At 43.6% G+C, this 27,513-nt stretch overlaps 1 protein-coding gene across 1 annotated transcript in view; it reads right to left on the bottom strand.

The window, feature by feature from the left end:
• The window catches only part of osbpl10b (oxysterol binding protein-like 10b), a 60,839-nt gene that overhangs the window by 30,890 nt on the left and 2,436 nt on the right, over positions 1-27,513 (bottom strand). The window contains exons 2-7 of the mRNA XM_071532638.1: positions 21,546-21,724; positions 17,773-17,852; positions 13,985-14,296; positions 5,585-5,677; positions 4,588-4,729; positions 2,735-2,862 (exon numbers count right to left, since the gene is read on the bottom strand). Coding sequence (XP_071388739.1) covers positions 2,735-2,862; positions 4,588-4,729; positions 5,585-5,677; positions 13,985-14,296; positions 17,773-17,852; positions 21,546-21,724 — 934 coding nt within the window. The remainder of the gene's footprint in view (positions 1-2,734; positions 2,863-4,587; positions 4,730-5,584; positions 5,678-13,984; positions 14,297-17,772; positions 17,853-21,545; positions 21,725-27,513) is intronic.

The raw sequence follows: 27,513 nt of genomic DNA, 5'->3' as shown, positions 1-27,513 counted from the left end.
CCTTTATTGAACACATATGCTGTTTTCCAGCAATGCCCTGCTTCATATTCATTCACTTCAGCACATTCACACATCGACAGCAGTAATTGATGGAGGGGAGAGTGCTGCTCATTCTCTTTCCCCACCCACATTTCTCCAGGCGGTCCGGAGATTCGACCCCTTGGTCGTAAGCCCGCTTGTCTAACCTCTAGACCACCGCTGCTGCAAAACAAGCATGTGTGAGCAGCTTCTTCCTAACATGCTCCCTGCTTGCTGTGTGACTGCTGTGTGTTTCACCTGCCCAAAAACACTCATCCCTAATCTGCTCTGTACTCATCCCCACTGGATTGTGTTTTCATCCTCTGCTATAGCTTTTCTTAAAGGCGCTATGTGTAGCATTTTTAAACACCAATGTATCATTGTCAATTGGGGTACACAGATCGATCAGCCACCGTTCATATTCGGCCAGTAAACATTCTAAATAGGTCATCACTGATCAGCCTATCACCGTGTCAACGGCCAATCAAAACAAAAACATCCAAATTGCAGGAAAGCAGTCAAATGTATGCAGTAAAAAGTCTGCAGAGCGTTAGTAGTGTAGGCATGTCGTCCACTGCCAGTTCATTTCTGATGTTGCGTTTAAATCGCAGTCTGAAGTCGCATCTGTTAAACACAGTGCTATATTGCCATCTTAATATTTATGCTTGTTGTGTACGTTTACATGATGTGCTGTTGTTAGTAAGAGGTTGTTTGGATCTGTGATTGGATCGGTGATCGGCCAATCACAGTGTTACAGAAACTTGGCAGCCAGAATCTCCCCCAGGGAACCTGATCAGTGCATCCCTAATTGCCAAATTAATTATGTTACCTTGGTACAAACAAATGAGACCATGGTCGAGAGGATTGTTAGCCTCCAAGATTGCATTATTCATAAACCCTGTTGCTTCCGGTCACAAAGAGGACATTGCTACTTGCCCCCTCTCTCTGTGTGCGTTTGTTTTCTATTTCACTTTACTGAAGAGGATAAACATGTTAGAAGTGATTTTTCCACAGGCATTTCACTCTTTCTACCATCTGACATTACAAGAAACTCTGAAAGATTTAGCTCTGTTTGCATTGGAAGAACAGCGCCCTCTTCCTGTTTTGTGCCGTAAAGCAATCCATCAGCTTTCCAACCAAATCTGACCTGATGGTAAGTAACCGATGTAAAATGCAGTGTAGAGGCTCATAGAGGCTGTCAGAGTTCTCAGCGATGGACTTGTGTGTTTACAGTAATTATACTTAAGTCTAAAAATGAATGCAGTAATGATTTCTTGATGCTAAAATGCTACGCACTGCACCTTTGAACTATGGATGGGGAGCCAAAATAGGTCAGGTCTCACAGCAGCAGCACTACTGTTATGGCCCCAGACAGGCTAATGTACAGAGAAGACCGACAAGGTCAATTAGCTCAAACATGGAGAGAAACGGAGATAAGACAAAAGTAGGAGAGAGTAGAAACGGGTAGAAAAGTGGGAAAGTTTCCCCCCACAGGGTATTGGCCGTGTCTGACTCACACATACCCTTACACATGAACACACACACACACACACACACACACACACACACACGTACACTGGTGTATGACTCAGTATAATCCAGGAGGAGCAGTCAAACTACAGGGGAGCTAATTAGGAGACTTCCAGCCATCCTACACTGCCCATCTGACAGGCGAGAACACTTTCATTTTCTCTCTCTCTCTCTCTGTCTCTCTCTCTCTCATACTGACTTTCTTCATCTCTCTCTCCTCCTGTCCACACTGTTTTACAAAGTCTGTGGGAAGATAAAAGCGGATCGCTCAAATTGTTTGGGGAAAATTTGCCGTTGAGCCATATAAAACGATTCAAACTGACATTTCTAGCTTTGAGTAAAACACTCGAAACACCATTACGACTTATGACTCCCTCTCTCTCTCTCTCTCTCTCTCTCTCTCTCTCTCTCTCTCTCTCTCTCTCTCTCTCTCTCTCTCCCTCTGTCTTTTCCTCTGTCTCAGCTGCTGTCTCTAACACAACCACAGCCCCGGGGCTCCACCAGTCAGCGTTGAAAGCTACACCAGCTCCCTGCAGGGCGATTCAGCCGAACACCACCGCTTCCTCTCTCTGTGTTCGCAGACAGGCTTCGTCCCTCTGAACCGCTTCCAGTCAGGTCGTTCACATAAAGCTCCGCACCCAGGTTCATCCTTTGTCCTCCGCTACCGACCGATTACAAGGGAGGAAGTGTAAAGGGAACAGTTTCATATACGCACAGAAGAACTCTACGCTTTTACAGAAAGTCACAGTAAAACCACGGGAACCACGGGAAGAAGTGTATACCAAACTTTGGGGAGAAAAAGACCAAAAGGACGACTCCTTAAACGCACCATATTTTTATATTTGGCGCCCTGAAATCCCACCCACGTCAATTCACATAAAGTGTTGATGAGTCACCGGTGAACAGAGTGTGAATCACAGTGAACGGCATCACATCCTAGCTTCGACAGCCTCAGCTTGGATCTCACCCACGCCAATTAGCATTAACATTTCAAGCAGCTGCACTCGCAATTTGTATTCTCCGATGCTACCAACACCTCCAAAACAAGCTTCACATAACAATAACAAACAACAAACACGCTGCAGTCATCTTTGTCGTGCCATCCCCTGCGTATTGACTTGCCATAACGGGATGTAAATATAGCATAATGAATAAGGGGAAGGTGTATTAAAGTAGCTTGAATCACCTCAGCGCTGAGCTCCTGGTCCTTGTGTCTTTGAGTGGAGGAAGATGAGGGAGAGGAGGAGAGAGGCGACACCCCTCCATTTTTCACCTGCTTCTCAGAGGGAGACCTGGACCAGCCGGTTGGACTGTCTGGAGGGAGGAGAAAACACGACAGCCATCAGAACAAATAAGCCCCTTATTTCAGCACCCTGCGTCCCAACTTTTCTCAAGCATGAAAAGAAGAAAGAAAAGTTGGGACTTGTATGATTTCTACATTGGTTGGCTGTATACTGACGGGTAATGCTGAGTAATATTTGTGCCGACAAAGCACTGACCCACACCTGACCCTATTTGACTAGTCTTTTAAACTGCCTTGACACAGTTTTATACCTTAACACAGTATGATTGCTGCGCTTATTTTATCAAATCGAATATAAAATTCAACCCAAAATATGACCTGAACTCAGCATGAACAAGCAAAATATTTAAAAAAAAAATGACCCTGAACTGTCTGACTCACCGGTAAAGCCAGATTCAAGGGGGTTTGGGTTCATCTGGAATCAATAAATTGAGAACAAGGAGAATTTTGATGACTAGTACAGAGTCAAAAGCATATGACCTTGGATACTGAGCCAAAGTTGGACTCTTTGCTTCAATAGACTTCACATTGGCTCAAAAATATCCATCCTGGCTTTAGGCCAATATCCCAGCACTTACATTTTGACTATACTTCATACAGCCAGCACAGAACTCACTAATGTGCAGTGGTTACTGCAGGGTGTGAGAGGAGGAGGAGAGGCAATTTCATCCCCACAAAACACTGCATCCTGCTAACAATAGACTCAGTGAAAAAGCGAGGAAAAATGAAAAAAAAAACAAAAAAAAACAAAAAAAACACCCTCTTGTTAAATTGGGACAAATTACACACCGGGTCGCGAGAACAACAGAATGCTTCAGAACTCACTATAATGGGTTATATTACACAAACAGTATAAAAGCAAGAGAAATGAGAGTCATGTTCAGTAATTTGTCAGCTCTGCTCTCGCTGTATCAGTTTGGGGAGCAAACCACCAGTCAGTGTTACACAGAGGGTATTTTAAAAAGCTTCTGCAATTCCTGCTCCACAGTCTTTCATTTCTGGGCTGCCGGGCTGTAAGCGTGTTGGCTGCGCTATAGGCAGCCAACAAGGTTGTGTGTGTATGTGTGTGAAAGAGAGTGAAAGAGTGAAAGTGAGAGAGAGTGAGAGAGAGAGAGGGGGGGGGGGGGGAGGGAGAGAGAGAAAGAAATGGAGAGAAAACAGAGATCAGAGATGAAACTAATGTGAAATTGAAATTCCATTACTTTTCCATGACTTTCCATACCTCAAAATTTCGTTCCGGGAGAGTGTCCCATGTGTAAAATTCCTTGACAATACATGAGTTCCCCAGAGAATTTATCAAATCCCAAGACTTTCCCTTTCCCTGTCCACCTCTAATTCTGTAATATTCCAGAAATCAAAAAAAGGACCAATGGAAACTCTGGAGAGTGGAGTGAGAGAAAAGACAAGATGAAAACAGTACCGACTCTGAGCTCATCCGTCCATCTATCCCTTCATCCACTGATCATTCCCACATCACTAACCCTCATTCAGCTCACCAGCATGTGCGCTGGCCTGACTGTGACTCTGGGTCAGGATGTGGTTGTGTCCGCTCCCTCTTCTCCCACTGTGGCTGCTGTGTTTGGGGCTGGGGCTTTGGCTCCAGGGCCTGACAGCGCCCGCCTCCACCTGGTTCACACCGGAGCCGCCGTGCTGGCTCCACGACTTGATTCTTTCGCTGGGAGCTGTCTGATTCAAAGCAGCGGTGTTGTGGCTGGGGCTGGGGCTGGGGCTGGGGCTGGGGACGTGGTTCTGGTTCTGATTCTGGTTCTGGTTCAGGTTCTGGTTGAGGGCCTGGCTGACGTTGTGCTGCAGCATGCTGAGGCACTCGCCCAGGCAGCTGAGAGTGGCTGCAGAGGTGGCTTTTAAAAGCAGCAGGTCCTGGAGCAAAGAGGAAGAGGGAGAAGACGAGGACGCAAGAGAAAGTAAAGGAGGCGAGGGAGTGGAAAAAGGAGGAGGAAGAGGAGGAGGAGGGGAGAGGATGAGAAAGAGCAGGAAGAGGGGAGCAGCCTAAGATGTTCCCAGTTTCACCAGGGGGATCATTAAAGTTTAATCTTGTTTCATGTTAAAAAAGGAAAGGCTCATGTCTGAGGCAAGCCTAAAAGTATTTATAAAAGAAAAAAAGCATGCTTTTTACATGTTTTCTTTTTTTTATTTAACCCATTTATTAATCCCACTGAGAGTAGAGCTTGCCAAAAAAGCAACACCAAAGATATTAAAAAACACCAAGAGCATTCCTCATGTATATTTTAAAAAGCATTGATCGGAACTGAGTGAGTGGAATGAGAGATTCTAATATGAGATTTTCTTGTAGATGATAATGCAGAAAATTGAAGGGAGGTTTCATCTTTTTGCACTGATGAATGAATATGTATGTATCATATGTATATATATTTGTATATATATTGGGTAAGTAAGTATGCATACATAATGGATTTTTTTTTAACTTTCATAAAATATGTTGAAAACTCAATACACATATTGTTGAAATAAAAAAGTAACTTGACTATTTTTGATTAGTAAGACAATTTGATCAGGTTGTAGCCTACTCTAAGTGTCTTGTTGTCCATTGTCAGATGCCTGAAATTCTTGATTGATTGTAGACTTAAGATGGAGTTTAATTGTTTGTGGATGGTGTGACTGTGATTATTTTGATGATTATGGAGGTTATACAGCTGCAAAACATTTGTAATCAGTGACTTAGATTATTCTACTCTTTCGGAATGGTGAGTTTACCTCATCCAGAGAGGAGAGGGGTCCTCCTCGGGGGGGCAGGGACTCGATGGAGTTGACCAGGTTCTTCTGCTGGCCTTCAGCCTGGCTCATCACCTACACAGGGACAGACAGAGAGAAAGAGGGAGAGGATTGGAATTTGAAGTCCATGACAAAAGTTTGGGAGAAGAGATTTTCATATTGTACTGATGAACTTTCCCAACTTTTTCTCGCCTATGATCACATTTAATCCAAAAATCCTTGTATCTCTCAAACACACACACACACACCCTACCACACAAAATCATTCCATCCGGGAATCACTGACGAAAATCCTGTCCTGTACTCTGTCAACCAAGCTGTAATCAATGTTCATTCTCTGAAGTCAGGGGAAGTCCCAGCAGGCAGATTACATGCTGCTTCATGTGAGTGAAAGGTCGAGTTCATCAGAGCAGTAGAAAAAAAAAACATCACCCACACCCACTTGATATGCACTTATTTTGAATGGAGAGAGAAGGGAAGCTGAGGGAGGATAAAAGAAGAGAAAGAAGTAAGTGTGAGAGAGAGGACAGTGTGTCAGAAAGCAATATCACTGTTGAACTGGATGATGAACAAAGGGAGAGAGAAGGACGAGAGAGAGAGAGAGAGAGAGAGAGAGAGAGAGAGAGAGAGAGAGAGAGAGAGAGAGAGAGAGAGAAAGTATGTTCTCAACCTCCTCTCTGACTCATGGATGTAATTATAACTGACACCACTACTGCAGATCAGAGCCACTGGGACATCACAGCTTATTTAAGGCACCTGTGAGACTCAAATGTCTATCTCTCTCACACACATGTACTGCACACACACACACACACACACATTTGGATTACTGTACTTGTGAAGACCTTCACTGACTACATTCATTCCCCAACCCCTAACCCTAAACTAGTTATTTTGTGATGTTGTACCCACTTTCCCTGAACCTACCTCATCCACTTCTAGTTCAGTTAGTGATTTCCTACATTTCCCAGAAAGCCTTTCTGCTGTCTCTTCTACCAACGTCAGTGTAAACTGGTGAGTCTAGAAATAAGTCCTTCGACTTTGATTCTGAGGGACTGACACCAAAACCTGATGTTTACCCTTGATGTTTTAGATTGTTTGAATTTTTCCCCCCTATTAAACTCCATTGCAGCTGCACTGGAACTATCTACAATTGGCCAGTTATCTGTGGGAATATGAAAAATACACCACCAAACAACTAAATGGACCCAGAAATGCAAGGTACATCACCAATAGCTGTTTTTGTAAAGTGGATTTTTCCTTTAACACTTACTTACTAAACCCAATCTCAATTTTCACTTAAATCCAAGTCCTAACCTTTAACCAGCCCCTTAAAGAAGTGAGGATTTCCCTCATCTTTCTATCCATGAGGACATTTGTTCCTCTTAAATACAGAAACACAACATCACACTCATGCACACAAAGTGTATCTATGTTTCTCTTTATCTCTCTTACACGCACAACGCCCTTGTTTACATGCAAATACACATACACACACATACAGACTCTAAGCATGTCTATGTCTCTCTTTGTCTCACACACTCTCTCACACACATAAACATGCACACACACACACACACACACACACACACACACACACACACACACCAGTCAGATCGTGCCTCTCTCACATGTGCCGCTCTCAGGGGAGGGTGAGTCATCAGCGCTCGACGGCTCGATAGCGAGAGAAGAGCTTGCACGAGACACAATGCTATTACAGTCGTACACGCATACAAACACACACACACACACACACACACACACACGCGGGCCCCGGCTGCTGTGTGATCTCACACTGCCGTCATCATTAGCAGTTTCACCTGCTTACATTTGGAAACATCATTCATCTCTCTGGCTGTGAGGGGAAAGTAATGGAGAGAAATGGAGTTCACATGGAGAGAGAGAGAGTTTCCAGGCTCTGGCCTCATCAGTTCAATTTGTGTGTGTGTGTGTGTGTGTGTGGCTCTCATCAGGGAACAGCGATGCTAGACTACACACAGAATTACAATCCATTCCCTCTGCTTCTACGAGCCTACGCCCCACTGGAAATAATTTCCTGTCCTTTTCTTTTCCAGTTGTTTCCGTCATTACCAGCCTCGTAAGTGGAAATTGATAAACTGAGCTGCAGTATTGTTGTTCTGTAGCGGGGAAGTTGTTCAGTGGCTGCATACAATGAGTTTTGTTAGAGAACAATTGTCTACTCCTATAGTTAGTCACTGTCACATTGAGCTGAATGACTGTCTGCACCCAATACTGAATTGTAAACACATATTTACCCAACTGATAATACAGCTATCGCCACTGCAGACATGGCACTCCTGATAAATCCTGCAGTACTAATACAGGATGAATATGAATTGCCAATGGTCTCAGGGTGAAGATTAGGGCTGTTGGTGTGGGGAACTTTTGTCTTTCACTTGAGGAATTTTGAAATAGTCCAAACAGATAAAGAGAAATGATGAAATGATAAGAAATGAACGAGGGTGGGAGGGTCAAACTGTGTATTTTCTTTTCTCTTGATGAGTTACTTTGTCTCATGTTGAGTCCCGTCTTCTTGGCTCTGCTCTCGCTTCACCGGCTCACCAGCTCTGTCCTACAGTGCCGTGTTTCCCACAGGTATAATAAGCAGCCCCCCTCCCCAGGTGTCTGCTCCTTTATTAAAGAAGGTGTGTGAGAGCAGGATCCCCTCCGACTGCCGGAGAGGGGGCAGATTTTGCGTTGCTTCTGCCGGGAGCCGTCTCATATCCCTTCATGAAAAATGTATAATTCATGTGCTTCATAAGCCGTTTTTTCCTCTCAGTGCTCTGTAACAAAGAAAATCACGGTTTAACAGGAAAGGAAAATCTCTCTCTCTCTCTAGCCCCCCCACCTCCCACCTCCCACCCTACATACAAAGCCGCAGACTCTAAATGTTGCTTGAGGAACTGAGGAGGAGTTATTGCTTTGTAATTGTGTGGTAATTAGCTATAGTGATAATTGAGCCATCCATAATGTTATCGCACAAGCGGAAAAAGGAGATGTGCCAGTACATCTTCTCGGCTCCGGCTTTGCGCGATAAAAGTGTCATTGCATCAGGATTGCGTTGCCTAGTGAGGGGAAAAACTCTATTTTGCTCAAAAGAAAGACTTCTGAGATAAGCGGAGGGAGCAGTGCGCAAGGTTTAGGCAGGCAGACGCATGCATTGTCGTCACTTTTTTCAGCTAGGCCATTATACTTCAGAGGAAACCCTTTTGCTTTTGATCTTGTGCGAATTATCAAGCAGCGTCTCTGCCTGTCTCCCCCTGCTTTGTGAAGACCTTGTTCAGTCAACTGGGGAAACAAGTAGAGACACAAAGACACTCCAACAACTTCTCTGAATGACTCATCACAGGCCCGGCGGACAGGCTGATGAATTGCTCCCTGAACCCGAAACAACACTGAGAGCCAGCGGACAGGCTGACAAATCAATCCCTGAACCTGACTTCAAGTTTGAGAACACCGAGTTAAAGCTACGATATGCAACTTTTCGCCTCGAGCCGGGAAGAGTATTATTAGTCCCGCCCTCCTCCCCCTCAGCGGGTCAAGTTCCTGCCCCAACACTTGTCACTCATCCTGATGAGCTGTCTACCTTGAAATGTATAATGTATAATGTATCCCATCTATTTAGATACACACAATCACACTGGGAAATTAGTATCTTGTCTGAACACTGTAGTTTTAGTGCAACTTTGTTCTTGGATGTTGTCTTTAGTCTTGTGATCTGATCTGTTTGGTGTGATGTGATGTATGTTCGTTCTGGCGCTGGTCGCAAAACAAATTTCCATGAAAAAGGACAATAATCTTATCCTATCCTATCTTATCTTATCTTATCTTATCTTATCTTATTTCTTGTTATCATAATGTGAAAAAGTTGCATATTACAGCTTTGAGAGCCAAAGGTAATACTGAGACCAGTGCATTCACAAAGACTGATGAATTGATCGTGTATCTCTGAAGCCTCGTGTGCAGGATGACAAATGACTTTCTGAATCAGAGAATAACTCTCAAGACCCAGTGGACAAACCGATGAATCAAACCCTTAACCAAACGTAATATTGAAACCGATGAGTTTATATCATCAGAGCGTAATGCCCTTCTGCAGCTGAAAAATCACCCCCTCGACCGGAGAGTTCATGTACCGACCCAGCAGATAAGGCTGACGAGTCTCCCCCTGATCCCGGAGTTCACACTGCCACCTGGTCGACAGGTTGACAAATCGCTCCCAGAGCTAGACCTGTTTCTGAAACCCGATAGGCAGGAATGACGAATCGCTGGCTGTTTCTGAAGCTCGCTCCTACACCCCTTTGCTCTGAGATGAGACACGAGTTGAGGGGAAAAAAAAGAAAAAAAAAAAGAAAATCTGATCAGAGCACAACATGAACACACAGAGAGACAGAGGCGCCACCGGCACAAACACTCCATCACTGACTCTTCTCTTCAACCGCTCTCTCTGTTCATTTTACCATTTCTTTCACTCTCAATAACTCTTTCTTCAGCTTGACCATCATCCCACTCTGCACTTTCTTCTTCTTACCCCCCTCCCTCCTACTTCCATTATTTATTTTACTTCAACACACGGCTGAGAAAAGTAGTCATTTACAAAAATGTATTTAATCTAATTATGCTTTTTTGAAAGATTACTATAATCCTGTAACATGGAATCCATAACTCTCCAGTCTTCCTCTCACCCGCTCAGCATCCCTCTCTTGTTCACTCCCATCAATCTTTGTCTCCCTTCCCTTTCATACTCAGGCATCCATCTCTCTAACAACCGCGTTGCAGCGATTTATCTTACTCTTTGTACTCTCTGAGAATATCACAATCTATCTTCCACTCTCCCTCCTCTCTGACAATATTATTCGGCAAATCCTGTTCTTTTGTTGCCTTTCAGACGCTCTTTTTACTCATTGCTCCGTCTTCCCTTCCCTCTGTTTTCATCCCTCTCCCTCACTCATCTTCTTCTCTGCAGTGCTGGCTCGGTAGTGGAGTGTCCTTGTGGCTCATTGACAATGAAACTAGATACCTCATCTCTCCCTCCCTCCCTCTCTCTCTCTCTCCCTCCCTCTCTCTCTCTCTCTCTCTCTTCATCTCTGAAACTGTCAGTGACTGGAATTTTTCCCATCAGCACTGGCTGATGCAGAGATTTATACAGGCCTATGTGTATGAACTCAGCATGCAATGAGTCACTTTGGATAACAGCATATGCTATGTATAGATATAGGCTTTTTTCTAGAGTGACTTACAATAAAGTGTGTTGCTGCATGCATTTTTCACATGATGACATATACTATCTAGCTAAGGCTCCAATGGTAATTGAACCTATAACACTTTCAATGTCGCAATCCTTTCCAGTAGCTTCTTTAACCAGCTGCTGAAGCCTTTCTATAAATGTGTCAACAGGACAAAAATAGAAAACTGAGTGCATACAGCAGATAATTGTGCTCAACAATGGGTATACAACTCTAAGACTATTGGTAACAATGCAGAGGAGTTTTTCCTCTGCATTTATTTGACTATTTTTCCATAAATCTGCTGTCAAATCAGTCTCTGAAACAAATCAATTAATCAACAAGCTGATTCCCTACACTGGATGTGTATGAAACGCAGGTTTATGTTTAAAATGTCATTAAAAAAGGAAAGAAATATGTTAATGTATATGTATGTATATAATGTATACTAAAGCAGAGATAAGGTCCGAAGCCACTGCTGGACAGCTTTCCCCATCAAAGAGCTGAAGGTCAAGAGACACATCTACGTTTATCTCTGCTCCTCTCAAAGCGTTGGACTTCCCAAAGACTACGTTTATCTCAAGCAGCAAGGAGTGCAATCTATAAGAAACTGCGCTCAGAGAAGACGCAGTGTGTTTCATCCTCACATATGGTTCTTTACAGATAGAATTCAAGTTGTTCTTGAGAGGAAAAACTCCAATGGAGAGGGTTTAATACCTCTGGTAGCTGGAATGCATGTAGGGCAGTATCCCATCAAGTAGTAAGGGTGGTGGGGAATGGTAAAGAGCATCACGCCCTTCTACAAAGGCAATCCAGGAAAGGGCAATCAGTTAAGGTACGAGTTGAGTAAGCAGACGTAGCGACTGTACTGTAGTTTAATCTCCCTTTGAAAGAGCTTGGAAGTTTGAGAGGCGGCCCGGACTGATACGAGGGATTAGGAGTGTTCGAATCATACTGACAGATGTCAGTGAAAGGCCAAGTTGAAGTGGAAAAAGTGACTTTACGTTAAGCTTGTGATATAAGGAGTTTTTAGCTGCAAGGTGCGAGGTGGGGATATGGACGCGACAGAAGCGATGAGGAATTTCACCTGCCGCTGATAGGAAAACTTTTGTTGGACTCCGGTTGGAAATAAACCTGTTTCATGGAGGGAGCATTTCCACCGACTAAACTTTCTCTCCATTTTCAATGCTCGGAGATACGAACGAGAAAACTTTTTTTTTTTTTGCAGGTGAGCAAAATCCACAGCAACAAAATGATTCTCAGCACGACGACTGGAGTTTTTATCTGCAGCGCACAGTACAGACAGGAGGCAAAACATCTGCAGGTCTGCTGCTGCTCAACAACAACCTCCTATTAAGGGGGAATTTTTAAATTCCTGCTAAATATGAATGTAACATCTCACTTTGCTTCATTTAATCTAATTTTAAACAATGCCTGAGCCATTCCCTCCGGCCCTAGACAGCTCTAATGAATGATTTTATCTAACCGGGGGATGAGACACTTGGAGTCGCTGAATAATTTCCGTTTGGCTGCTTTTGACACACACAGCAAGAAAGAAAGCATTTTTCCCCTAAGCTCAGCTGGATTTCCGATGACTCTCTGTTTGCCTCCGTATTTAGAGCAGAGGGAGTCACAGCGGTATTCAATTCACGGCCTGTTTAATAAAATAAACATGTCTTAAGCTTAGGCATGAATAATGGGAGCATGCTGATATGACACTTTAAGAAGTCTTGGTCCGAGTCAAAGTCTTATTGATCAGCTAGGGTGATCAATACAGAGCCATGAGCAGAAAGCAGTCCATCTTTTACCACTCAGACCTAAGAGGCAGGCCAGAGTGAGGGGAAGATGATGGAGGGAGGGAGAGAGAGAGAGAGAGAGAGAGAGAGAGAGAGAGAGAGTAGGAGGATGTTAGAGGTAGAGTGTCAATCAAAATCCTACGCACCCGGTGGCTTTTTTAATTTTTTTGCTGAGCTTCAAACAAAGTCTGAATTAGGGGTTCAAGCCCAGAAGGCTGAAACCCTGTTGTTCTTGTTAGGATTCTTCTTCTTCTTCTTCTTCTTCTTCTTCTTCTTCTTCTTCTTCTTCTTCTTCTTCCTTTTCTGCCCTAAAACGATCTGTAGCCTACCTCAGAGATCGTAAGTCCTACAGCAACCAAGTTTGGTGGATAGTTCTCAAATTTCCACCACTACTTTCAGCCAGATGGTGGTGCTCTAACAAGCAATTTTACATTTTGTAATCAATTCCCCCCCCCCCCCCCCCCCGATTCCTTGGTTCAAGCCGAATCCATGGCAGACAGATTTTCATTTCGTTTTGAATTTTATACATATCCTATTTTTTAGCTATTTCTTCCACAAAGTTGATTCAATGTCAACTAAATTTACTATCCAGAGTTTTGGTGCACAAATAAAGTTGATGCGGAAGACGTGCAAACAGGAAGTGAGGCATAATTCCTAAACGCTTCAAGCTACAGCAACTAAATTTCACATACATATTTCAGATGGACCGCAAAGTGTGACAGACCACATTTGGTCGCACTCCGTAGCGTCACCATCAGGCCAACCTTGCAATACCAACTGTTTTTGAAAATTCTCCTACAAAGTTGCCTTAATCTCCACCAAATTTTACACATATATTTCCTAAATGCTTAATGCAAAACCAACCAAACTTCACATTGCAAGGGGCCCCAAAGTGTGTCAGACAACATGTGGCCATGCTGAATAGCATAACCATCATGACAAATTGGTACTAAAGCAATATGTCAGGCACCATTTCACCTGCAGTTGTACAACTGTCACTGAAATGTTCTATCATGTTCAAATCATTTGCCCCATAGACTTGGACTAATGGCTGCTTGCAGCTATCTTTTTTTGTCAATGAACAGTACGAACTTCCTCATTTTGTCAAAGCTGAAAGACAACTAACTTCAGTCTCTGTAACACAAACATCTACCTTTACTCTAAGGGTCAATACACCAGAAGCAAAGCATTTTTTTTGCACAGGAAACTCAAAAATAATGCTGAGCATCCATTTCAAGCTGCACGGAAAAGTGTATACATTCCATAGCAAACCACAGAGACACTGTGAAAGCATTTAAACACACTGGATGGCTCCAGTCTCCAGGCCGGATCATCCCTACCTCTCTGACCTCCCGCAGCCTCCCAGGGTGGTGCTGCTGGTTTATCCTGGCCCGTCGGGCGGTGCCGGGAGACTGGTGATGGGTGACGGTGACAATGCTACCAGGAGCTGCCCCAGGATGATGGAGGTGGTGGTGGTGGTGGTGGAGGAGGTGAGAAGAAGAAGTAGTAGGAGGAGGAGGTGGAGGTCTCTGGATGGAGGAGGAGGAGGAGGCGGGTGGAGCAGGAGGAGGGTGTGGGTGCAGGGAGAAGCTGCGGGTCCGGCCCAGGGGCGAGGAGGAGGAGGAGAAGGCGGAGGAGGAGGTGCAGGAGGCCTGAAAGAGACGGCAGCAGCCACAGCAGGAGGAGGAGGAGTGAGAGGAGGAGTGGGAGGAGGAGTGAGAGGAGTGGAAGAAGGAGGAAGGGCAGTCTGGCAGCAGCGCCGTGAGCCTCTTCCTCCCGGCGGCTCCCACTGCCCCGCCATGCTCCGCTGCTGCTGTCACGCACAAGGACATCTTCTGCCTCAGCACACAGGCCAACACCGGCACCAAGTCATACAGCCAGGCAGGCAGGCAGGGAGGGAGGGATGGAGGGAGGAGGAGGAGGAGGAGGAGGGCAAAGAGAGAGGGGAGAGCGTCAGGTAGAGAGGTAGCGAGAGGGAAAGAGTTGCTGAAAGCGAAAAAAGAGGAGAGCGGTGGCAGGAGGACGAGGGAGAGAGAGGGAGGCTTAGCAGCGGAGGAAGGGAAGGGAGAGAGGGTGAAAGAGGGAGGATGGGTCCAGAGAGAGAGAGAGAGAGAGAGAGAGGAGACGCAGCAAGAGCGGAGGTGAAGGGATCTGAGGAGGGGAGGAGGGAGCAGCACGCAGCTAGGACATCCTGCTCATATAGCTGTCCGGTCCGAACACACACTCACACACACACACACACACACACACACACACACACAGCATCTGACACCGAGTCGCCGCTAAGGTTTCAGCCTTGCACGCATTAGTGGCACATTCGCAAAACACACACACACACACACACACTCTGCTGACACAGCTTCAGCCAATGAGTAAGCCTTGATATTCCATCACATTCATGCAAAGACCCATTCAGACCCCTTTTAACCCAAGTCTTAGAACTAAGTGAATTTAGTGGATAGTTAAATTAAGTCAAATTAATATTAGAATGAAACGTCACCACCAAGCATTTGCTGATTGGTGATGTGCAGGAGGTGACTCAGTAACCCAAACCAACCGAAACAAGCACAAACATTTTCACAACATGATATTATAGTGTGGTAAATTTTATATATATCATATTTATATCAGCTTTGGAAACTGAACTGATATCTGATAAAGATATTTAGGTCCACCAATACTACTGACACCATCTCAGCTTTCATTTTGGCACTGTATTTACACAGGTTATCAATGTTGGTGCAGTATTAACTTTTATTCAACGTCAAAGCTGTAAACAGTTCCCCAAACTGTCATTTTCATCAATTTCATTTTCAGGAGGCCTGCATCTATAAACAGCAGGGTGGCGTTGCGGTATTCAACTCTAAACAGCAGCTATCAGTTCATAACAGCCCTCTTGGTGCAACTCAATCAAATTTGTCTCTCGCTCACAAACATTGCTCTGCATAAACACTCTGGAGGCAGATTGCTACACACTTACAGCTATGAAGTCTGTCTCCATAGCTCCACTCTGACATTTAGTCCATTATGCACTGCTGTCTGCACTGAAGAGAGGATGGGTTGGCAGTGTGCAAGGCAAGGTCAGGAAAGCTATTTTCAAAATATGCTCTTCTACAGATTACTGATTACCTGCTAAAACTGGTATATGTTGGAGTCCTTCAATTTATGCATGTAAGCTGATTGCTTTCATTTACTTTTGGATTAAAGGGGATGGGATAGCTGGACATTAGGAGGCAGAAGTAATCTCTAATGGCGGGACAGACATGGATTTTGATGTGTGTGGAGGAAAATCACATTATTCTGGTCGCTCTATATTCATAAAACCATCCATAAAACCTCTCCTATTAAAGTAAAGCGGTCTCATCACTACGCTCCCCTTGCCATGTCGTTCTCTTGATATGCTTGACATGCAGCAGTACAATCATGATATCTTCCTGAGATCAGATACTATGCCACGCCATTCTGTGGCACTGAATAGTTGCATAAATGGGTTTTGTTTGCTCACACAGACAATCACAGTCACTCACTCATAGGCACAAACAAGTGCTGGAACACACACACACACACACACACACACACACACACACTCACACGAACAGCACTTTGATAGAAAATCACAGCCCCCAAAACTCCTTTCACTCAGCCTGTTTGTTCCGTGGCTCTCAGGACTCGCTCTCTCACCCAAACACAGATAAAGATTTTCCATTTCCCTCGTAAACTTACTGCCGTTTCAACTCAGACAAACGGGTCACTATGCCTGACTGACTTTCTCTACAGAGGGACATGACAACAAGTGAGCAAACCCAGATAAGGAGCCACTGACACACTGAATAAACATGGAGGTAGGGACAGTGATGTGGTTGCCAAATCCCTCAGGGGACCTGGACAGGATAACAGCGAGAGCTGGGCTTCCCAAAAGCATCTGAGCACTGAGAGTGCAGAAATAGATGGAATAGTACAGACACTGTAGGACAGAAAGGAGAGTCACAAAAAAGAGAGAAATTGACATGCGAAAAAAATACACTGTGTACACCTAAATCACCAAGACAAAACTGTCCCATTGATTTACAGTAATGTTGTTTACAGTGATGTACTTAGCACAAAGATGTACTTGAGATGCTTCGGAGGAACCCAACCTATTCAAATAGGCCACTAACAAGGAGGCCAGTTGCTGCTTTCCGTTACAGATAAAAGATTGAGAAGTGAGAAGTGGTTTCCAAGACACAATGTGACCAGTCTAGCCAAAAGTGTGATGATGAACAGAAACTAGGCTAGAGTGTCAGAGAGGAATAGAACAACAAGAAAACACTGAGCTTTTGAATGGAAGATATTGAATATAAGGTCATGTTTCTGGAGCATATATAACAGCAAACCATTAAAACGCAGGAAAGCCATCACAGTTTTTATCTCCTACACCTGAACAAATTTCAGTAAGAGTCCTTGCAGCACCGCTTGCTGTGAAACTACCAGGATGTGCATAAAGATGTCGGCTTCCCGCATTTGCTGTGTGTGAACTGGGCCGAACAGATGTTGGTGTTTGGACGCTTTCTGCAATAAGATGAGATAAGATGAAAATTTAATGAACCCCCATGGGAAATTGGGTAATTGGGTACAGTTGTAAACAAAGCAACAGCCGCCATCTTTTTTTGCACCTGGTCCATTTAGTAGAGACAAAAACACTCTATCCGTTAGTGTCACCCCCCCCACTAAGCCCGAGTAAGCATTAGGTTTAATGCACCTGGGAGTGCAAAATGTTGTAAGGGAATGCAAACCATTAGATGTTTGATATCAGTGGTTGTTCAACAGTTTGAATACAGAGCGGTGAAGCAGCGCTGCAAGGCTGGATAAGAGCCTCCTTAGGGTGATGAGCAGCTGGACCATATAGTGGATAGAAATATTGTCTGGCTCCATTATGTCCAGAAACCAAATCTGTCTGCCCAGCCAGGCTCCTCTCTGCATACTTCATACACTTGTAATGCAATGAGGATGTGGGGATGGGGATTGAAATGGCAACCGAAAGTCTGAAGATCAATGCACTATTTAGATTGTTTTCAATTTTTTCACTCAGTGTGCTCAGTTTACATTTTATTGTATCTTTGTATGCATGCATGTGTGTGTGTGTGTGTACCTTGGCACTGCTGTCGGAGTGGCGTCGGGAACACAGCTGTAGCTGAGTCATCCATAATTGCTGCTCCTGGGCGTCTGATGCTGAGAGAACAGAACAGAACAACACAGCGACACAACGTCAATATCGCTGCTTCCTACTGTACAGGAAACTGTCGATACCTGACCCAGGAAGTGGCCCAACCTATACATCAGGAAGTAATATCACATTATTGTCAGTGGGTCTACTGTAAATCAATAGCCTGGTTGCCATGGTGAGGCCAGCTAGAGGTGGACTCAAAATCATGTTTGAGACCTGAGACAGAGGATTGGCCTCACTGTGCATACAATATGCAGTGTGCTGCTGTGGCCAAAAGATGGCTGAGGTCTATTCAGCAATAGACCTCAACAGCAATGTTTAGTTCATTAAAACTAGAGAACTGACAAAGGGCAGATTGTAGCTCTAAGTCAGAAATAATGTCACTGGTTGAGTTAAACTTCAATCAGTGGAGCCAAAGAACCACATGTTTTAAGTAAGGTTAGACTGAAGCCCAGTGAAAAAGGCAAAGGATAGGCTACTATTCAAAAAATAAAATGAAAACTAAAACTAGCCATACTAAGATATCTAGGTTAACTAGTTAGCTAGCTGCTGTCCTTCCAAATTCAAACTAGCCATACTAGCTTATAGCTATCTAGGTAAGATAGTTAGCTAGCTGCTGACCTTCCAAAATTAGGAATGCCATGGTCACAAATGAATGAAAAAAGGAAGTACTTGCCATTTACATATTGTATTTATATATTTTTTTTACCAGTTTCATCTTTGTCATTCAAGTAGATTGCCAGTTAGCTAACTTGCGCTCTGAAAATCTGTGGTGCTTTGGCTCCGCCCACTGAGGTTTAACTCAACCAATGAGATTATTTCTGCCTCCAGATGACACCAAGAAATGTTAAAGGTGTCTAAAACATCAATCTGCTGACAAAGTATTTCTGTTGACAACAGGTTGTAAAAATGCACATGAACTTTGTTTGAGAGGAAATTAAATGTTGAATTCTTAATTGAAGAATTAAGCTTTATTTCTTTGCCCTATAGCACAAAGCAGGCTACTGAAACCAAGTGTATTCAGGACTGGGTTTATTGTGTTGATTTTGCTGCTGATGAGCAGTGGATGAATGCTGTGGGTGGCCAAGCAATTGAAGAAAGTGGCCGATAAAACAAAGTCTGAATTTCAAATCTCAGTCCCATGAAAAAGCCATCAGAAAAAGTGCTGTTGTTCTCTCCCCAGGGAACAAGCAGAGTGACAGAAAGGAGAGAGAGAGAGAGAGAGAGAGAGAGAGAGAGAGAGAGAGAGAGAGAGAGAGAGAGAGAGAGAGAGAGAGAGAGAGAGAGATGGACAGACGGGGGAAGGAGTGAAATAAAAATGAGACCTGTCAGACATGGAGATTGGCAATTCACACAACCCAGACAGTCCGACAGGGGAAACCGGGTGACCCCTGTGGTCAAGCAATCACAAAGTGTTCTTTATGTGTCACACACACACACACACACACACACACACACAAATACACACATGCACACAACTCAATCAAAGCTTTATTCAGTCTGGCTTGCATGTTAGTGGCACCTCTCTCAGATTGCTTGATTGTCTGAGAGAAATCACAATTTTTAGATGAAACACCATTTCAGGCAAAGTTCTGATGAGAGAAACACAAGATGACTTAGGAAATACAAATATATATCATGCTCATAACCTTTGTTATAACATATTTGGAAGCTCAAGTGATGCTCCAATTAAAAGAAAACAAATAAATAAATAACCTACTTATGTCATTCTTTTCATGCTGGTGTTGTAGAGTCACAAATATTTGTTTTCTGGGGGTCGTGAACCACAAAGTTATACAACCACAGGTCTAATTTATTGTATGCAGCAAACTAGAGCATTATACGCTTCGACACTGACCTTTTCCACCTTTCATGGGAAATCGGTCCAGAGCTCCTTCCTCCTGTTCTGCCTGCCTCATTATTGAAGATCCCCAGTGAAAAACAATGCAAAGTCAGCAAACACACACACACACATGGAGCGGGTGAGGAGCAGGGCTTGCGTTTCTTCTCTGTGGCATTTTAACCACAAACGCTTGAGGATGAGGTCAGCTCATAATAATTACCGGATTTTTAACCAGGCCAGAGGTTTCGATCAGATTTGGCGATCTGGCCCCAAATGCTGTGAAAAGTCTATCGCTTCTCTCAGAGGCTTTCTCTGACATTTTGACCCGGTCAGCAGTTTCACTGTTTAAAAATAGCTGACAGATCCAGTGTGTCCAAGGTCCTGAAGAAAACCTCATTTCATATTGCAGCGTTCCCATTGGTCCTGGGAATTTCTGGAATATCATGGGATTTAGAGAGGTGTATTACAGACAGGCAAGGTCAGGGAAATTTTGATTCATTTCTCTGGGAATTTTACAAATGGATCACTTTACAGGAATAAACCAGAATGTATTTTACAATGTGTTTGACACATTCATTGCATTAGGTGATGATTTTTCAGCTGTTTTTCTCCACAGCAAACCTGGACTGTAGTTGAAACCAGACTGTTTACGCCTTTAGGACTGAAAATCTGAGCTGAAAAACAGCATCGACAAACCAGGAAGGAACAAACTCTTTAGCTCATGGAAGCTCAGTCATGGAAAGTCATGGAAAAGTCGTGGAATCTGACATCATCTCCACGGCGATGAACCCTGCATGGCCTCGCACCACTAAGTTATCCACTCCGCTTCTCATGACGTGCAGGACAAATGGAGACAGCGCAGTCAAGTGTGCCCTCCATTACTGCACATATCCAAATAAGAAGCTATCAATATCGTGCCTTCAGGACACACTCCCACCCCCCCGGAAGATTTACGCTCGCTCTCCACTCTGCAGAGAGTTGCTGACAACAACGTTCACACTCCGCTCCCCTCTGTACTGTTGACAGGTAAAACAAACGGCAGCCATACGGGGCGGCGTGGCACTGCGTCGGCAATCCCTCCAGTGCACCTTGAGAGTAAAATATTAACCTGGAGGAGTCTCCACAGTCTCTACAGTAACAGAGAGCCGCTGACGGGAAGCACAAGACTCTTCTGTTCGGCTGTATGTTGCACTTTGCTGAGTAGCTTTCTTTTCCTTCCATCGGGGAGCGGCGCTGCAACCCGAGCTTCAGAGAGCTGTGTGTTGTTGGGATGCTGGAGGGGGGGGGGGTGTCGTTCCCATGACAACCAATGGGTGGGAGTGTAGAAATGCAACTCAATTCACCGCCAAATAGGAGTTCTGAAAGAAACACCTTTAATATTAAATGTCTTTCGCTTTCACTTGTGCCAGATTTCCCATCTGTGACCATTTTGCATCCTTCCGAGCAAGCATTGAGTTTAATTCAGTTGGGGATGCTAAACGGCACGATGGGATGTAACCCATACGATGATAGACCAAGGTGTCTGGTTGCCCTAAGGTTGAATCACTGCTTCCTCAAAGGCATGAAATCAATAATATGAAGTACTGGAAACATTGCTGAGGTCTGACCAGGAAGAAGAGATAAAATCAGTGATGAAAGCCGAGGAAAACTGAGCAAACACTGAGCTAAAAGAGAATACAGAGTTGTTTGATGTTCTACCAGGGAGCACAAAGTGGAGAGAGACAGGAAAGAGGGGAAAGAAAGAGAGTGTTGAGCTCCACTCAACCTCACAAGACCCCACAACCTTTATTCATTTCTGTTTTCAATCCAATAAATGTTCTGTTATTATAAAGGAAATACAGGAACCCTCTCTCACCTCTGAGTTTGTAGGCATCTCCATTGACGGAGTGAACAGTAAACATGTGGGGGAACTCATCGCCGGAGACCACCGAGGCCCCGAGGAGAGGCAGGGAGCCCCGGGGAGGCCGCTGGCTCCCACTGTGCTCATTTAAATAATACTGGAGCTGACCGACCTCTGGGTCCAGGACAAAATATCTGCAGGAGAGAGAGACAGGGAGACAAAGGAGAGGTGAGATGTCGGGACAGAGGAAAAAAGGAAGAGAGACTAGGCAGAAAGAAATAGCAAAGATAGGACAAAAATACATGTAGACAGTTAAAGTCACACTGAAACCATATTTAGAGAGCATCATCCTTCCTTGATGTATTTCCTGTTGAAACAGGATGTTGGGGCGGGACATAACATGGGGAGGGATCATTCAAAAGTGTAAACCAATGGGATATCAGTTAGGGAGAGAAAGGTGGATTTATTTGACGGGCGGGGCAGATGGGCGGGATTATACAAAAATCGGTGATGATTTTATTGGTTGGAATTTTCATGCGCCTCCTGGTACCACTAAAGATTTTCCATTTTCCAGGAAGTAAAAGTAATGAGATTCTTATATAAAAACATAGTAAAATAACATTTTTGTAATTTTTTTGGCATAAATTGTCAAATATGTGTATAGTATGAGAGTTAGAATGAGCTAAAAAGTCATTTCAGTGTGACTTTAAATGTCAAACACATGCTCTTGGTTCGTTCTTTCTCTATGTTCAGATAGGTCCTTTCCTTATTTTTGATGTGACAGTTAGGTTATCAGAGATGTACAGTGCAGCGGACTTTCTACACGCTTATCACACATTACTGCCCTGCTGCTGCCCTATTGCTCCAAGCAAGTTTTTTTAAACAAACATTTTGACAATATTAACATACATAATAGAATAACAGAATATTCCCTATAAGTTCAAGACGCTCTACTCCTGTTTCGTTCTGTGGACTGGTGAAAGCCTGTTAGACTGAAAACTTGTAAAATTTCAAAACACAACTTCAACAAAATGCATTTGAAAACCTGCTACTTCCCAAACCTCCCACGGTTCCTTTTCCTCCAATACGTGTTCAGAGAAAAACAGTGAGGGACTGAGGAAGAAAAAAAACTTTTTTAATTTTCTGATTTTCAGCAGGAGAAGCGGCGAGACACAAGCACAACATTCTGTAAGATTGTCCCTGCGGTGTTGTGGTGGCTGTGAAACATCATAGGAGGTACAGGACAACATCCATTGAGAGTCATTGTGCTCTGGTTGTTGTGATGCTTTATTGCTCCCTTTTGAACCCAAGCTCACCGCTCTCTCCCTCTCTCTCTCTCTCTCTCTCTCTCTCTCTCACACACACACACACACACACACACACACACACACACACACATACACAACTACTGCTTGTACGGTATTGCTCAGTCAGCATTTTCTTCCCCTGATGAAAGTGAGGACAAATCTTATTTCATCCCACATTGGAGCTCATATGCAAGCAACAGAGGGCTGAGTGATTTTACCCTGGGGTCTTTAATATGGTCATGGAGCAGCATCTCCAAACACAGATGAGGACCACTGATGGAGAGAAGCAGGGAGGGAGGGATAGATGGAGAGAAGGCGAGAGAGCGAGAGAGAAAGAGGGATGGAGGGAGACAGAAGGAGATGTGAAAGGAGAAAAGGGGAGTAGGCAGCAAATGAGGAAAGGAGGTAAAAAGAGGAAAGGATTCATGTAGGAAGAGGGGGGAAACCAGGAACGAGGGGAAAGAGAGCACAATGAATAATTTACATCTCTGTTTTCACGCAGCAATCTGTTTCTTCTACTCTAACACTGCTCCCATGTGACTTGATGGTATGCAGTAGGACATCAGCTGTCTCAACCTCATGATGCCCTTTCTTTTCTATACAGTCAGCAACACAAGAATAATGCAATGCATCAATATCATCTCCTATGCATGTTTTGTGTAAGTATGCAAAATACCGCTGCCTTCTGCCACCAGATCCAATAGGGAACATGCCAGTGGATAATGTGCATCGCTAACACAAACTACAGGGTGAGCCAGGTTTGGGAATTTTACTCTCAAAATGTAATCTACAGATTTCTGACTATCTACTTTATTCAATAATGTATAATCCACTGGAATACTGTAATCTGAGTGGCTTTCTTTTGGTTTGCCTCCAAAATCCACAGAATATGCAGTTACACAAACAACATTTTCCTGTTCATGAATGGTAGTCTGAAGAAATACAAAATTATGTTAGTGTCTATAATCTAAATGCCATTTCCCTTCAAATATGTTTCTGAGTAATTCAACAAGTAATCATGTTTGTCTGTCCTTGACAAGCATCTGTTTAGATTTGGGAAACGGTTTTGACATTAACCAAAAATGGATTGTCATTGCTATTTAAAAAAATAAATCAGACTGAAGTAATCCCAACAGATATAGTTCTTGTGCAATGCTCTTTATTCACTTGTAAGAGAGTTGGTTTCCTAAGCTGCAGCAGCATGAGGAGAGAGCCTGCCTGAGATCTGGGGACTTACATTTGCTCGCTGAACAAATGAGCAATGGTTAGAATTAGATTAGTCATATGGCACTTTTATGGAACACAAAATAAATGATTGATGAAGGCTGGTGACAAGTGTGACAGTTCTAATTTTCTTTAGAGAGAGAATGAAAAGCCGGGGAGGAAACTGTTGAACAGAAGAGGGAGAAAAGGCCAAAAGGAGCAAGGCTGCCGAGAGAGAAAGACAAAGAGAGACGAGCACAGAGAAGAAAAAAACAGAAGATATTGGCCTATTCCAGCCAATAGAAACATAGGACATCAACCATCTACATACAAAGACATACAGATACAGTTTTTATTTGATACAACATGGATCATAATTAACATACACAAGTACTTGTCTACTCATGAAGACAATTTTATGTTCTTTTTAGCTATTTGGCAAGTAAGCAGCATCAGGGATTGTCATATTGCACATTTACAAGGTGGAAACAGCTGCTAGACCAAGTGATTTTTTCTTTAAAAACACTTTCCATGCATTGTGTGATATCAGTACCTTAGAGTAGTATCAAGAAACTCAGATAATGAATTCAGATCAGCCTATCGCAAAAAGAAAGATATTGGACTCAGTCTTTGACAGTTCAATTGATTCTCAGTTAAAACGGAAGCAGCCCGGTCTGTATAAGAAGACAGAAGTGAGGACAGAATTTGTCTCTCACTTCACCATATTCTTCCTCTCCGGACGAACACCTACGGTCCTGTACCGTTTCCAAATATAAACACAATGGCAAAAGAACTGGGACAGCGAGCTGACCAGACTTTTTTGTTATTCTACAGTGTAGCATGGGTTTCACACTGCCAGCTTTTGATTGTAGGTTTTTATTGGCCTCCGTGTCAAACCACATTAAAGTAATGACCAGAGAATAAAAGACCAACTTCAGCTCATTGACCCAACACTTACTACTGAATGTATATGGCTTCAGGGTTTGGAGGTGACTAGGTGTTAAATATGGACATCGGTATTTTCACATGAATCACGAGGTGATTGCGGCAAAGAGACAAGGAGAGAGACAAAGATATACAGATAGAGATAGCAGGACAGTGACAGAGACAGAGGAAGAGATAGAAATGGAGACAGAAATAGCTATAGAGACAGAGACAGAGAAAGGAATAGAGATAGAAATAGCAATAGAGGTAAAGATAAAGAGAGCTAGAGGGGTAAACACAAAGCTGGAGATACAGACAAAAACAGAAACAGAGAAAGAGCTGGAGATAGACAGAAATAGACATAGAGATACATAGATATAGAGATAGTGATAGATAGAGATAGACAAATAGATATAGAAACAAAGATTATAAAGATAGAAATAGAGTTAGAAAGGGGAGAACAGAGATTGAGAGGAAGAATAGAGACTAAGTAAGGTAAAGACAGAAATAGATATAGATACAGACAGAGACATAGAAATAGAGATAGATGAAAATAGAAATGGAGTTAGAAATGAAGATAGAGATAAAATAAATAGAAGGAATATAAAACATTAATAGAGACTGAGAGCGATAAATAGACAGATAAAAATATAGAGAGGAGGGAAATAGATGGACAGAGACAGAAATAGAGATAGAGATGGAGATAAGAGATCGGGAGATAGAGACAGAAAGAAATGGAGAGGTAGACACAGATAGAGATAGACAAACAGAAATAGAGAGAAAGAGAGATAGAGATAGACATAGATAGACATGGAGATAGAAAAAGATAGATAGCTAAAGAAAGACAATGAAAGATAGAGATAGAGAAAGATATGTAGAGCTAGAGAGATAGAGAAAAAGACAAAGGTAGAGACAGAGAAAGAGATAGAAGCAGAAATAGACACAAAAATATAGATAGAGAGAAACAGAAATAAAGACAGAGAGATTCAGATAGAGAGTTAGAGATAGCGTGATAAAGGTAGAAAGATAATATAGAAATGAAGAGATAGGTCCATAAGAAATAGAGTTGAGTTAGAGACAGACATTGAAATAAAGAGAGAGATAGTGATAGAGAAAGATAGACAGAGATGGAAATAAAATAAAGACAGAGATGAAGATAGAGACAGAGATAGAGATAGAGTCGACTGTAAAAGGGCAAACAGCAGCGTATTACTGAGTTTTGTCTCATGATCACCGCCAGGCATCTTTATAATGAGTTTCCGTTAATCATCTCGCTTGTGACACACACACACACACACACACACACACACACACACACACACACAAACACACGCACACACACACACCCTGTCAGTCTCAATCTCTCTTGCGATCTCTTCCTCACCATGCCACACGCTAACTCTCACTCAGTCCCTTGCATACACACACTCACACACAGCGAGTAACACAGACTGCACACGCATGCAGTCACCCTCGCTCTCACACACGCTAATGTTTTCTTATGGGAAGTGGTCATGACTCACTGGTGCTTCCCTTCCCCTCTGAAGTCTCCGCAGCGCCGCGAGCGCCACGCCACGCCACCGGGCCATAAAACACCGTCTTCATCTATCATCCGTGAGCCGAGTGTCTGGGCCACCATTAGGCCTTATAACTCTCACTAGCTACTAATCTATCACTCAGGAGTGCAGAGCGGAGCGGCGGCAACGGAGACCAGGGACGGGAGATTGGGGAAAGTCATTTCGATAGGAGCAGCAGAAGAAGAAGAGCTGTGTGTGTGTGTGTGCGCGCCTGTGAGAGCGAGAGACACAGAGAGATAAAGAGAGAGAGAGAGAGACAGCAGCAGTCAGGTGAGCTGAGTGGGGAGAGAGATAGAGGGAATTGAGAGAAATCACAGTCACGAGCGAGGGGGGAAAAGAAGAGATGAGAGAGGAAAAGAGGCAAAGAGACTGAGGTAACGAAGGAGAGAGAGATTTGACACGCCGCTTTTAAGGAAGACGCCGGTTTGTTGGGAACGAATGTGTCACGGCACATGCCAGAGCCATCAAACATAAAGCAAAGGAACAGGGAGGAGAGATGTAACCTCAATAGCTTAGCAGTAGATAAAAAAACTCCCATCTGTTGGCAGTTTGAGGATCACACACACACACACACACTACAAGACTCTGACCTGATTTAAACTCAACTAGTTCATCGCGGTGCTGCAGATTGACCATTTCTAATATTAGCTCGAAGTTTGGATGTTAGGAAGGTCAGGGTGGAGATAGTTTTCCTCAAAGTTTTTTTCTTAAAGTAGCCTGATCTTAAAATTAGGTGGAACTGGAACTTAGGGTACACCAAAGTATCTTGCTTGAGTTTCAACTTTCACAGATGTGGACTAAGCTGGGATAGTGGAGGTAATTTGCCCCCCCCCCCTTCCACAGAGAGGTCAAAGGTCAGGGTCAGCTACAAAGAGTACCCACTGGAGCTGGTAGGGATTCAGTGTCCTGTTCAAGGACACTTCAACAGGGTGGATGCAGGCCAACATGGAGGTTGGAGCCTCCAGTTGAAAG

This window comes from Centroberyx affinis, unplaced genomic scaffold, assembly GCF_046629955.1.
Source record: "Centroberyx affinis isolate AG114_WGS23_722 - 3 ecotype Tasmania unplaced genomic scaffold, CSIRO-AGI_Caff_v1 ptg002231l_1, whole genome shotgun sequence".
Taxonomy (NCBI): Eukaryota; Metazoa; Chordata; class Actinopteri; order Beryciformes; family Berycidae; genus Centroberyx; species Centroberyx affinis.
Note: the sequence above shows the minus strand (reverse complement) of the source record. Positions and strands in the feature narration are given on the sequence as shown.